The 12,152-nt window shown below is 41.1% G+C and overlaps 1 protein-coding gene across 5 annotated transcripts in view; it reads left to right on the top strand.

The window, feature by feature from the left end:
* LOC139745716 (SWI/SNF-related matrix-associated actin-dependent regulator of chromatin subfamily A containing DEAD/H box 1 homolog) overlaps window positions 1-12,152 on the top strand; it is a 249,393-nt gene that overhangs the window by 151,964 nt on the left and 85,277 nt on the right. For all 5 annotated transcript variants that reach the window (XM_071656185.1, XM_071656206.1, XM_071656196.1 and 2 more), the window contains one exon: window positions 7,471-7,615. In XM_071656185.1, coding sequence (XP_071512286.1) covers window positions 7,471-7,615 — 145 coding nt within the window. The remainder of the gene's footprint in view (window positions 1-7,470; window positions 7,616-12,152) is intronic.

Genomic DNA, 12,152 nt, shown 5'->3' with positions numbered 1-12,152 from the left:
ACAACTGACTCACTTCCCCGGCCCTCTCATTCCCAATAGACTGCATATTCACCCTTCTTTCTAGAACTTGCATTTACCTCCCTCACCATCCCATTCATAAACAAATTAACCATTGTGACATCACACACCCTTGCCACAGATTGACCTTCACTGAGAAGCAATCAGTCTTCTCTATTTACTCATACACGTGCCTTAAACCCTTGATAAAAACTTCCCATTGCTTCTGGCAGTACACCTCCCACACAATGTATTCTTAAGACCTCCCACAATATATCTCAATCTACCGTATCATATGCCTTCTCTAGATCCATAAATGCCTGTATAAACCGTTATTCTAAGTATTTCATACGTTCATCAAAGTAAACACCTGATCCACACAACCTCTACCACTTCAGAAACCACACTGCTCCTCCCCAATCTGATTCTCTGCACATGCCTTCACCCTCTCAGTCAATACCCTCCCATACAATTTTCCAGGTATACTCAACAAACTTATGCCTCTGTAGTTTGAACACTCACCTTTATCCCCTTTGCCTATATACAGTGGCACTATACATGCATTCCTCCATGATTCATACTTACACAGAATACCCGTACCAACCAATCAACAACACAGTCACCCCCTTTCTTAATAGCTTCAACTGCAGCACCATCCACTCTCAGCGCATTGCCATATTTCATCTCAGCAAGACTTTCATCACCTCTTCTCTCTTCACTAAACCTCTCTCCCTGACTCTCTCACTTAGCATACCACCCCGACTAAAACACCCTGCATCTGTCACTTTGTCATCAGACTCATTTAACTCCTTCAAAATACTCGCTACATCTCCTCACCCCATCGCTACCTCTTAATACTTCCCTTTTTGCCCTCCTTTACCGATGTTTCCATTTGTATTCTTGTCTATTTCACATTATTTCCCTCCTTCCAAAGCATCTTCTTATTATTCCTAAAGTTTAATGATACTTTCATGCTCCAAGTCTCAATTTCCCTCTTTATCAACCATTGCACCTTCTTCTTGACCTCCTGCTGCTTTCTCTTAGACATTTTCTAATTATTTGCACTCCTTCCCTGTAAGTATAGCCCAAATGCCTCTCTTTTTGCTTTCATTAGCAAGTTTTTTTTTCTCATGTTGAAGGCTTCAGTCATGAAAAGAAGTCCACATCAAAGACAGGCCATAATTGAAATATAGATGGAATCATGAAACAGAAAAAGAAAAGACAAGGGAAAGTATTTACGAATTTTTGAGAAAGTGAAACATCTGTCTTTTGAAATAGCCAGGTCATAGCTATTGGGAAAGACATGAGAAATAGAGAGTTCCAATGCTTCGAGGTGCAGGGAAAGAAGCAGGTATCAAAATGGCTCACCCTTAAGTTGCCAATGGCCTCACAGTAATCATGTGATGCAGCAGCTTGCTGAGTATTGTGAAGTCTAGTTAGTGGTTGGGGCATACAAGCAGCCAGCTCTTGGGAGCAAAAACCAAAGTGATAACTATAGAAGAGGGAAAGTGAACCAACATTGCAGCATAGGGCAATGAAGTCAAGTTTGGAAGTTAGCCTTGGACAGTTTATAAGTCAGACTGCTTGTGACACAACTATGTCAAGTAAGGATACAGAGCTAGAACCATGCCAAATGTGAGACCAGTATTCCATAGAAGGACGAATCAGTCCCTTGTATAAATGGAGTAGCTGTTCAGAAGAGAAGTTTCGACATCTAAACAAGACATCCAGTTTCTTAGAGGCAGACTTAGTTGTTCCCGTAATGTGGGGTATCCAAGGAAGAGTGGATATTACAGTAATACCAAGTCTGTTCATTGAGTCAAGAGGTGGAATTACAGAACTGTCAAAGGAGAGACAGTTGTGAGGAGTTTTCAATAGAGAGAGGGGTAGAAATTGGGTCTTGAAGGCATTAAACTTAACAAGGTTTTGTGTACTCCACTGAGATATCCTGTCCAAGTCTGAGTTTATTGAGGAAGCTGTGTCAAGATGAGATGCAGATCAAGTGAGAGAAAAGGGAGCTGAATTGAAGGATGTGGATGAATGCAGTGTTGAGTTGTCAGTGTATGAGTGCATTGGATTATTTGTAGAGAGGAAATCATTGAAAAACAGAGAAAAAGTTTAGGGGACAGGACAGAACCTTGAGGGATACCACTGTTGATGGAGAAAAGGGGAAGGCTGATCCATGAACAACCACAGAGATAGATCGGCCAGAGAGGAAGCTAGATATGAAGGAGCAAAGTGAGAGAGGGAAGCCAAAAGAAAGGATGAGACCCTAGGGCCACATCCTGTCAAAAGCCTTAACTATGTCAAGGGCAACTACATATGACTCCAAAATTCTTCAGGGATAATGACCTGACATTAGTAAGATAGGAAAGAATATCACTAGTGGATCTTGCCTTATGGAAGCCTTAATGGTGATCATAGAGAAGTTTGTGATTTTCAAGGTGTTTAAGGGTATGGGAGGGATTCAAAGACTTTGGAAATGGCAGATGTCAGAGCAACAGGACAAAAGTGGAACAATCACCCTTCTTAGGGATGGGATGTATCAAAGTATGTTTCCAAGGAGAAGGAAAGGTTTTGGTTTTTGAATAGAAACAGAACAGACGAGCAAGCCCTTCTTCATCCCACCACTCACTACCCTTTCTAATCTGCCTGCCTCCCACCTTTAGCATGCCACATACATCTCTTGCACATGCCATCACTGCCTCCCCAAATACCTCCCATTCTTTACTCACTCCCTCACTTCATTTGCTTCCACCTTTGCCACTCTATATTCAATCTCTTGGGATTTCTTCTCACAAGTCTCCTTTCCAGGCTTACTCTCACCACCCTCTTCTCCCCTACATTTTCTCCTCTTTTTCAAAAACCTTTACAAATCTTCACCCTTGCATCCACAAGATTGTGGTCAGGCATCCCACCAGCTACCCCTCTCAGCACATTTACATCTAAAAGTCTCTCTTTAACGCTCTTATCAATTAATGCGTAATCTAATAATGCCTGTTGACCATCTCTCCTACTCACATATGTATGCAGGTGTTCCCATTCACCAGTCATTTTTTCAGCATGTAACTCCACAAGCTCCTCACCATTTCCATTTATAAGACTATGTACCCCCATGCACACCAATTACACCCTCAACTGCCACATTACTTACCTTCACATTTAAATCACCCATCTCTAATACCTGATTTCTTGGACCAAAACTGCTGACACACTTGCTCAGCTGCTCCTAAAATGCTTGCATCTCATGATCTTTTTTTTCATGGACAGGTGCATAAGTGCCAATAATCAACCATCTCTCACCATCCACTTTCATTTTTACCCATATCAATCTAGAATATACTTTTTTACACACACACTCACAACGCCTGGTTCAAGGATAGTGCTACTTCTTCCTTAGCTCTTGTCCTCTCACCAACCTCTGACTTTACTCCCAAGTTGTTTCCAAACCATTCATCCCCTTTACCCTTGAGCTTCGTTTCACTCTGAGACAGAACATCCAGGTTTCTTTCCTCAAATATGATATTTATTTCTCTATTCTCATTTTAATTACATCTACACACATTCAAACACGCCAGTCTGAGCCTTTTCTACGTCTGTTTAGGATACTACCTTACAGGAGATGATGAACAGATGTGAAGAATTATATGTTTGATGAAAGGAACCTGGATGTTATGTCTGATTGAAACAAAGCCCAACGGTAAAGGTAAAGAATGTTTTGGAAATGTATAAGGGATAAAGTCAGGCGTTGGTGGTAGAACAAGAGCTATGGAAGAGGTAACACTACTGATCAAGCATGAGTTTTGGGAATTTGTGAAAGAGTGTAGGGAAGTGAGCTCTGGACTGATGTGGATGAAAATGAAAGTGGGTTTCAAGATATGGATGGTTATTAGTGCGTATGCACCCGGCCATGACAGGCAGGTGTTTTCGGAACAGCTGTGAGTGTGTTAGCAGTTTTGATTTAAATGTTGAGAGTGAGTAATGTGGCAATTTGAGGGTATAGTTTGGGGACATTGGAAATTTAGTGAGGTGAATAGGAATGATGGAGTCGTGTGCTCAAAAATAACTGTTGGTTTCACATGAATACCTGGTTTAAAAAGGACATACATAAGTTTACATGCATGAGCAGAAAAGATGGGCAGAGGGGTGGATCACATTCTAATTGATAAGTGTGCAAAAGAGAGACTCATGGATGTGAAAGTGTCAAGAAGGGCAGCAGGTGGGATGTATGACCATTACCAAATGGAAATAAGTGTGAAGATTTGTAGGGTTATACGGATAAGAGGAAACAATATGAGTAATAAGAGAGTGGTGAAAGTAAATAAACTTGGAAAAAAATGTGTGAAGAAATGCCAGGAGAGATTGGGTGTAGAATGGCAAAGGTTGAGATTAAACAAAACAATGGGATTATATGAGGAATGGGAGATATTTTGGGAAGCTATGCTGTCATGTGCTAGAAAGGTAGCATATGGAAGATGGAAGGTGGGCAGGTGAGAAAGGGTAGTGAATGGTGGGATATCAAAATAAGGTGCAGAGAAGAGAGTTGTTTGGATGGTACTTACTGGGGAGGAGTGCAAATGAATGGGAGATTTACAAGAGAAAGTAGGAGGTAAAGAGGAAGGTTCAGGGTTTGAAAAAATGGGAAAATGATTGATAAGGTGAACAGTTATTGGCGAGAAAAAAACAAGAGAGCAAATGGGAACATCAGTAAAAGGAGCAAATGAGGAAATGACAACATGTAGTGATGAGGTGAAAAAGAAGAGTGAATATTTTGAAGGACTGTCAAATGTGCTTGATGATATGGTGGCAGACGTAGGGTATTTGGGTAGGAGAGATGTGCGAAGTGAGAGTCATGGAAAGTGGTTTGGTGAAGAGAGAAGAGGTGAAAGAAGAGAGAGAGAGATGTGCGGATGGTACTTCCTGGGAAGGAGTGCAGATGAGTGGGGGATGTGCAAGAGAAAGTGGCAGGAGGTAAAGAGGAAGGTACAGGGGGTTGAAAAAAATGGGAAAACAAGAGTTAAGGTGAGTGATTACTAGTAAACTTTAGGGATAATATGGGTGAGAAAAACAAGAGAGCAAATGAGAACTTGAGAGAAAGCAGTAAATGGAGAAGTGGTAACAGGTAGTGTTAAGGTGATGAGTGAGTATTTTGAAGGACTGTTGAATCTGTTTAATGATAGGGTGGCATATATAGGGTATTTGGGTTGGAGAGGAGTGCAAATTGAGAGTTGGAAAGTGGTTTGGTGAAGAGAGCAGAGGTGGTGAAAGCTTTGTTTAAGATGAAATATGGCAAGTTGGCTAGAGTGGATAGTATTGCAGTTGAATTTCTTGAGAAAGGGAGTGACTGTGTCATTGATTAGTTAGTTAGAATTAGATTGTGAATGGATCTTAGTGAAATGCTTGAGGATTAACAGAATGCATTTATAGTTGTAGGTTCAAACTACAGAGGTTATAAGCTTGTTGAGTGTACCTGGCAAGTTGTATGGGTGTGGTGATTAAGAGGGTGAAGACATGTACAGAGCATCAGGTTGGGGATGAACAGTGTTGTTTCAGGAGTGGTAGAGGATTTGTGGATCAGCTGTTTGCTTAAAAGTGTGTGCTTGAAAGCGTTTATGGATCTGGAGAAAGCAAATGATAGGGTTGATAGAGATGCCGTGTGGAAGGTTTTACAAATATATGTTGTGAGAGGAAAGCTAGTAGAAGCAGTGAGTAGACTTTATCAGAGTGGAAGGCATGTGTAAGAGTAGGATAAGAGGAGAGTGAGTGGTTCAAGGTGAAGTTTGTTCCACAGCAGAGGTGCATAATGTCGTCTTAGCTGTTTGATTTGTTTATGGATGGGGTAATGAGGGAGGTGAATGCAAGGGCCTTGGAGAGGGGCAAGTATTCAGTTTGTAGGGGATGGGGGGGGGGGGGGGGCACTGGGAAGTGAGTCAGTTGTTGTTTGCTGATTATGCAGCACTGGTGGCAGATTCAAGTGAGAAACTGGAGAAGTTGATGACAGATATTGGGAGAGTATATGAAAGGAGGATGTTTAGAATGGATTTGAATAAAAGCAAGGTTATTAGGTTTAGCATTGCATAGGGACAGATTAGTTATGGTATGAGTGTGAAGGGAGAAAATTTGGAAAAAGCATAGTGTTTAAGATACCTGGGTGTTGTCATGGCAGCAAATGGAATCATGCAAGCAGAAGGTGCGTCAGAAAACGAGTGAGGGGATAAATGTTCTGGGAGCATTGGGGGATGTGTGGAAAGAGAGGTCATTGTTAGGCTGCCAAAAATGGGTATGTTTGAAGGTATAGTAGGCCAACAATATTGTATGTATGAATGGACTGTTGATAAGAATTTACGAAGGAGAGTGGATGTAATGGGAGTGAAATGTTTGAGGACAAAATGTGGTGTTAGGTGGTTTGATCAATTAAGTAATAAATGGGTAATAGAGAGGTGTGATAATAGGAAGAGTATGGTCAAGAGATCAGAAGAGGGTGTGCTAAAATGGTTTGGACACATGGAGAGAATGAGAGAGGAGTGATTGACAAAGATCCACATATATGTGTCAGAAGTGGAGGGGAAATGGAGAGGGGGAGACCAAACTGGAGATGGATAAATGGAGTAAAAAATATTTTGAGTGGTTGGGGCCTGAACATGCAGGAGGGTGAAAGGTGTGCATGGAATAGACTGAATTGGAACAATATGGTATATACAGGGGGGTGACATGCTTTCCATGGATTGAACCAGGGCATGTGAAGCATCAAGAGGAAACTATGAAAAGGTCTGTGGGACCTGGGGAAATCATGTAAGAGTCTGTGGGGCCTGTTTATGAATAGGGGGTTGTGGTTTTGGCACATTTCACACGACTAATAGTGAATAGATGTAAGCTAATATGGTCTTTCTATGTTTGTTCCTGGTGTTATTTTGCTACATGGGAAAATGGACAAGAATGAAAGTAAAATATGAAATCAGTTATATATCTATTTTCATTTTTTTTTGTCACCTATTCTACTACTCAGCTCATCCTCTTAGATTATGGATGTTTTACTTTCTCTGGCAGCCCACATTCTTTGTTAATGTATTTATGATTCATAGAATGCATCAAATAATAAGTTGTAAATTTTCCAGAAAACCAGGTATATTTAAGATATTCCTCAGAAATTTTTTGGATTATGAATATGAGATTGTATAGACATCCTTGTTGACTGAAGTGGTTAGACAACATGCTGTGAACTCAACCCAGAAATGAGAAAGGGAAAGGACATTTGTACTATAAGTTTTTAAGGTCATGATTTCCCTGAATGTTGCAATGATACTTTGCACAGAAGCAAAAATTTTTAACATAATCTAGTAATGCAGAGATGTACTGTAGTATATAAAACTCTTTTTACTTAATTAGAATAACATTTTAATGGTCTTTAAGAATTATTGTGAATGATAGATTGTTTATTGTTATATTTGCTGCAGTTTTACTTTTTTGTTTCAGAAAATACTATGATGATGACAAGATACTGGAGATAGCAAAGGTTCTAAAGGGAACTACTCATCGAGAATCTGTACTAAAATACATTGTGGAGGACTTCTCAGTCATGTCAGATTTTGAGATACATAGCACTTGCAAGATTTATAATGTGAGGCTCTTTGTTTGTATATTGTTCCTGAATAGTAGTATTTTTTATTGAAGGTTATAGTAAATGTACTGTGTTAAACATTTCAAATTGATTGGGATCACCCATTTTCTCTGCATGGAAGCGGAAGTGAGTCACACAGTAGGGGAGAGGGTGAAGGTTCTAGGAGCAATGAAGAATGTGTCAAAGGAGAGAACTTAATCTCAGAAAACAAAAATGGGTATGTTTGAAGTAATAGTAGTTGCAGTAATGTTATGAGGTTGCAAGGCATGGGCTCTAGATTGGGTTGTGTGGAGTAGGGTGGATGTGTTGGAATTGAAATGTTTAATGACAATCTATGGTGTGAGGTGGGTTGATTAAGTAATGAAAGGGTATGAGAGATATGTGGCAATAAATAGAGCATGGTTTAGAGAGCAGAAGAGGGTGTGTTGAAGTTGTTTGAGCATATGGAGAGAATGAGTAAGGAAAGATTGACAAAGAGGATATATGTGTCAGAGGTGGAGGGAATGAGGAGAAGCAGGAGACCAAATTGGAGGTGGAAGGATGGAGTGAAAAAGAATTTGATCGATTGGGGCCTGAACATACAGGGGGGTGAGAGGCATGCAAGAGGTAGAGTGAATTGGAACAATGTGATATATAGGAGTTGATATGCTGTCAGTGGACTGAACCAGGGCATGTGAAGCATCTGCGATAAACCATGGGAAGTTTTGTGGGGCCTAGATGTGGAAGGGAGCTGTGGTTTCAGTGCATTGCACATGACAGCTAGAGACTGAGTGTGAATGAATGTGGCCTTTTTTGTCTGTTTTTCTGGCGCTACCTTTCTAAAGCAGAGGGGTAGTGCCAGGAATGGATGAAGGCAAGCAAGAATGTATATGTACATGTGTATATGTCTGTGTGTGTTTGTGTATGTATATATATGTATATGTTGATTATTTATTATTTATTTTGCTTTGTCGCTGTCTCCCGCGTTAGCGAGGTAGCGTAAGGAAACAGACGAAAGAAAGGGCCCAACCCACCCACATACAATGTATGTACATACACGTCCACACACGCAATATACATACATATACATCTCAACGTATACATATATATACACAGACGTATACATTCCTATGAGTCCATTGGGAAAATGAAACACGAAAAGTTCCCAAGTGCACTTTTGTGTAATAATTATTACATGAAAGTGCACTTGGGAACTTTTTGTGTTTCATTTTCCCCGTGGACTCATAGGTATATCTTGATCATGTGCAAAATTTTGATCCTTTCCAGACATATACATATATACTCATGTACATAATTCATACTTTTTGCCTTTATTCATTCCCATCACCACCCTGCCACACATGAAATAACAACCCCCTCCCCCAAATGTGCGCGAGGTAGCACTAGGAAAAGACAACAAATGCCACATTCGTTCACACTCAGTCTCTAGCTGTCATGTAATAATGCACCGAAACCACAGCTCCCTTTCCACATCCAGGCCCCACAGAACTTTCCATGGTTTACCCCAGGTGCTTCACATGCCCTGGTTCAATCCATTGACAGCACGTCGACCCCAGTATACCACATCGTTCCAGTTCCTTTGCATGCCTTTCACCCTCCTGCATGTTCAGGCCCTGATCACTCAAAATCTTTTTCACTCCATCTCTCCACCTCCAATGTGGTCTTCCACTTCTTGTTCCCTCCACCTGTGACACATATATCCTCTTGGTCAGTCTTTCCTCACTCATTCTCTCCATGTGACCAAACCATTTCAAAACACCCTCTTCTGCTCTCTCAACCACACTCTTTTTATTACCACACATCTCTCTTACCATATTATTACTCACTCGATCAAACCATCTCACACCACATATTGTCTTCAGACATCTCATTTCCAGCACATCCACCCTCCTCCGCACAACTCTATCCATAGCCCACGCCTCGCAACCATATAACATTGTTGGAACCACTATTCCCTCAAGCATACCCATTTTTGCTTTCCGAGATAATGTTCTCGACTTTCACATATTCTTCAACGCTCCCAGAACTTTCGCCCCCTCCCCCACCCTATGATTCACTTCCGCTTCCAAGGTTCCAGCCGCTGCCAAATCCACTCCCAGATATCTAAAACACTTCACTTCCTCCAGTTTTTCTCCATTCAAACTTACCTCCCAGTTGACTTGTCCCTCAACCCTGCTGTACCTAACAACCTTGCTCTTATTCACATTTACCCTCAGCTTTCTTCTTTCACACTTTTACCAAACTCAGTCACAAGCTTCTGCAGTTTCTCGCACGAATCAGCCACCAGGGCTGTATCATCAGCAAACAACAATTGACTCACTTCCCAAGCTCTCTCATCCCCAACAGACTGCATACTTGCCCCTCTTTCCAAAACTCTTGCATTCACCTCCCTAACAACCCCATCCATAAACAAATTAAACAACCATGGAGACATCACACACCCCTGCCACAAACCTAGGTTCACTGAGAACCAATCACTTTCCTCTCTTCCTACACGTACACATGCCTTACAGCCTCGATAAAAACTTTTCACTGCTTCTAACAACTTGCCTCCCACTCAATATATTCTTAATACCTTCCACAGAGCATCTCTATCAACTCTATCATATGCCTTCTCCAGATCCATAAATGCTACATACAAATCCATTTGCTTTTCTAAGTATTTCTCACATACATTCTTCAAAGCAAACACCTGATCCACTTCTGAAACCACATTGCTCTTCCCCAGTCTGATGCTCTATACATGGCTTCACCCTCTCAATTAATACCCTCCCATATAATTTCCCTGGAATACTCAACAGACTTATACCTCTGTAATTTGAGCACTACTTTTATCCCCTTTGCCTTTGTACAATGGCACTATGTAAGCATTCCGCCAATCCTCAGGCACCTCACCATGAGACATACATACATTAAATAACCTTACCAACCAGTCAACAATACTGTCACCCCCTTTTTTAATAAATTCTACTGCAATACCATCCAAACCCGCTGCCTTGCCTGCTTTCATCTTCCGCAAAGCTTTTACTGCCTCTTCTCTGTTTACCAAATTATTTTCCCTAACCCTCTCACTTTGCACACCACCTCAACCAAAACACCCTATATCTGCCACTCTATCATCAAACACCTTCAACAAACCTTCAAAATACTCACTCCATCTCCTTCTCACATCACCATTACTTGTTATCACCTTCCCATTAGCCCCCTTCACTGAAGTTCCCATTTGCTTCCTAGTCTTATGCACTTTATTTATCTCCTTCCAAAACATCTTTTTGTTCTCCCTAAAATTTAATGATACTCTTGTCACCCCAACTCTCATTTGCCCTCTTTTTCACCTCTTGCACCTTTCTCTTGACCTCCTGTCTCTTTCTTTTATACATCTCCCAGTCATTTGCATTATTTCCCCACAAAAATTGTCCAAATGCCTCTCTCTTCTCTTTCACTAATAATCTTACTTCTTCATCCCACCACTCACTACCCTTCTAATCTTCCCACCTCCCATGCTTCTCATGCCACAAGCATGTTTTGCGCAAGCCATCACTGTTTCCCTAAATACATCCCATTCCTCCCCCACTCTCCTTGCGTCCTTAGTTCTCACCTTTTTCCATTCTGTACTCAGTCTCTCCTGGTACTTCCTCACACAAGTCTCCTCCCCAAGCTCACTTACTCTCACCACTCTTTTCTCCCCAACATTCTCTCTTCTCTTCTGAAAACCTCTACAAATCTTCACCTTCGCCTCCACAAGATAATGATCAGACATCCCTCCAGTTTCACCTCTCAGCACATTAACATCCAAAAGTCTCTCTCGCGCGCCTATCAATTAACACGCAATCCAGTAACGCTCTCTGGCCATCTCTCCTACTTACATACGTATACTTATGTATATCTCTCTTTTTAAACCAGGTATTCCCAATCACCAGTCCTTTTTCAGCACATAAATCTACAAGCTCTTCACCATTTCCATTTACAACACTGAACACCCCATGTACACCATTTATTCCCTCAACTGCCACATGACTCACCTTTGCATTTAAATCACCCATCACTATAACCCAGTCTCATGCATCAAAACTACTAACACACTCACTCAGCTGCTCCCAAAACACTTGCCTCTCATGATCTTTCTTCTCATGCCCAGGTGCATATGCACCAATAATAACCCATCTCTCGCCATCAACTTTCAGTTTTACCCATATCAATCTAGAGTTTATGTTGATATGTATATGTATATGTGAATGTATTGAGAAGGGCAATTGATGGAATGACTGATCATTACCTGGTGGAGGCAAGGGTGAAGACTGTAGAGGTTATTTGAAAAAAGGAAACCACATGAGTGAGAAGGAAATGCAGATAGTAAGTGAGGTTGGAAAAGAGACATGTGAGAAGAAATATCAAGAGAGATTGGGTGTAGGATGGCAAAAGGTTAGAGTAAACAAAGTAAGCATAACAGGCAAGGTGTAGGATGGCAAAAGGTTAGAGTAAACAAAGTAAGAGGAGCAGGCAAGGAATGGGAGATATATAGGGAAACAGTACTGGC

Source organism: Panulirus ornatus, chromosome 4, assembly GCF_036320965.1.
Source record: "Panulirus ornatus isolate Po-2019 chromosome 4, ASM3632096v1, whole genome shotgun sequence".
In the NCBI taxonomy this organism is placed as follows: domain Eukaryota; kingdom Metazoa; phylum Arthropoda; class Malacostraca; order Decapoda; family Palinuridae; genus Panulirus; species Panulirus ornatus.
This window is presented reverse-complemented; position numbering and strand designations above follow the sequence as displayed.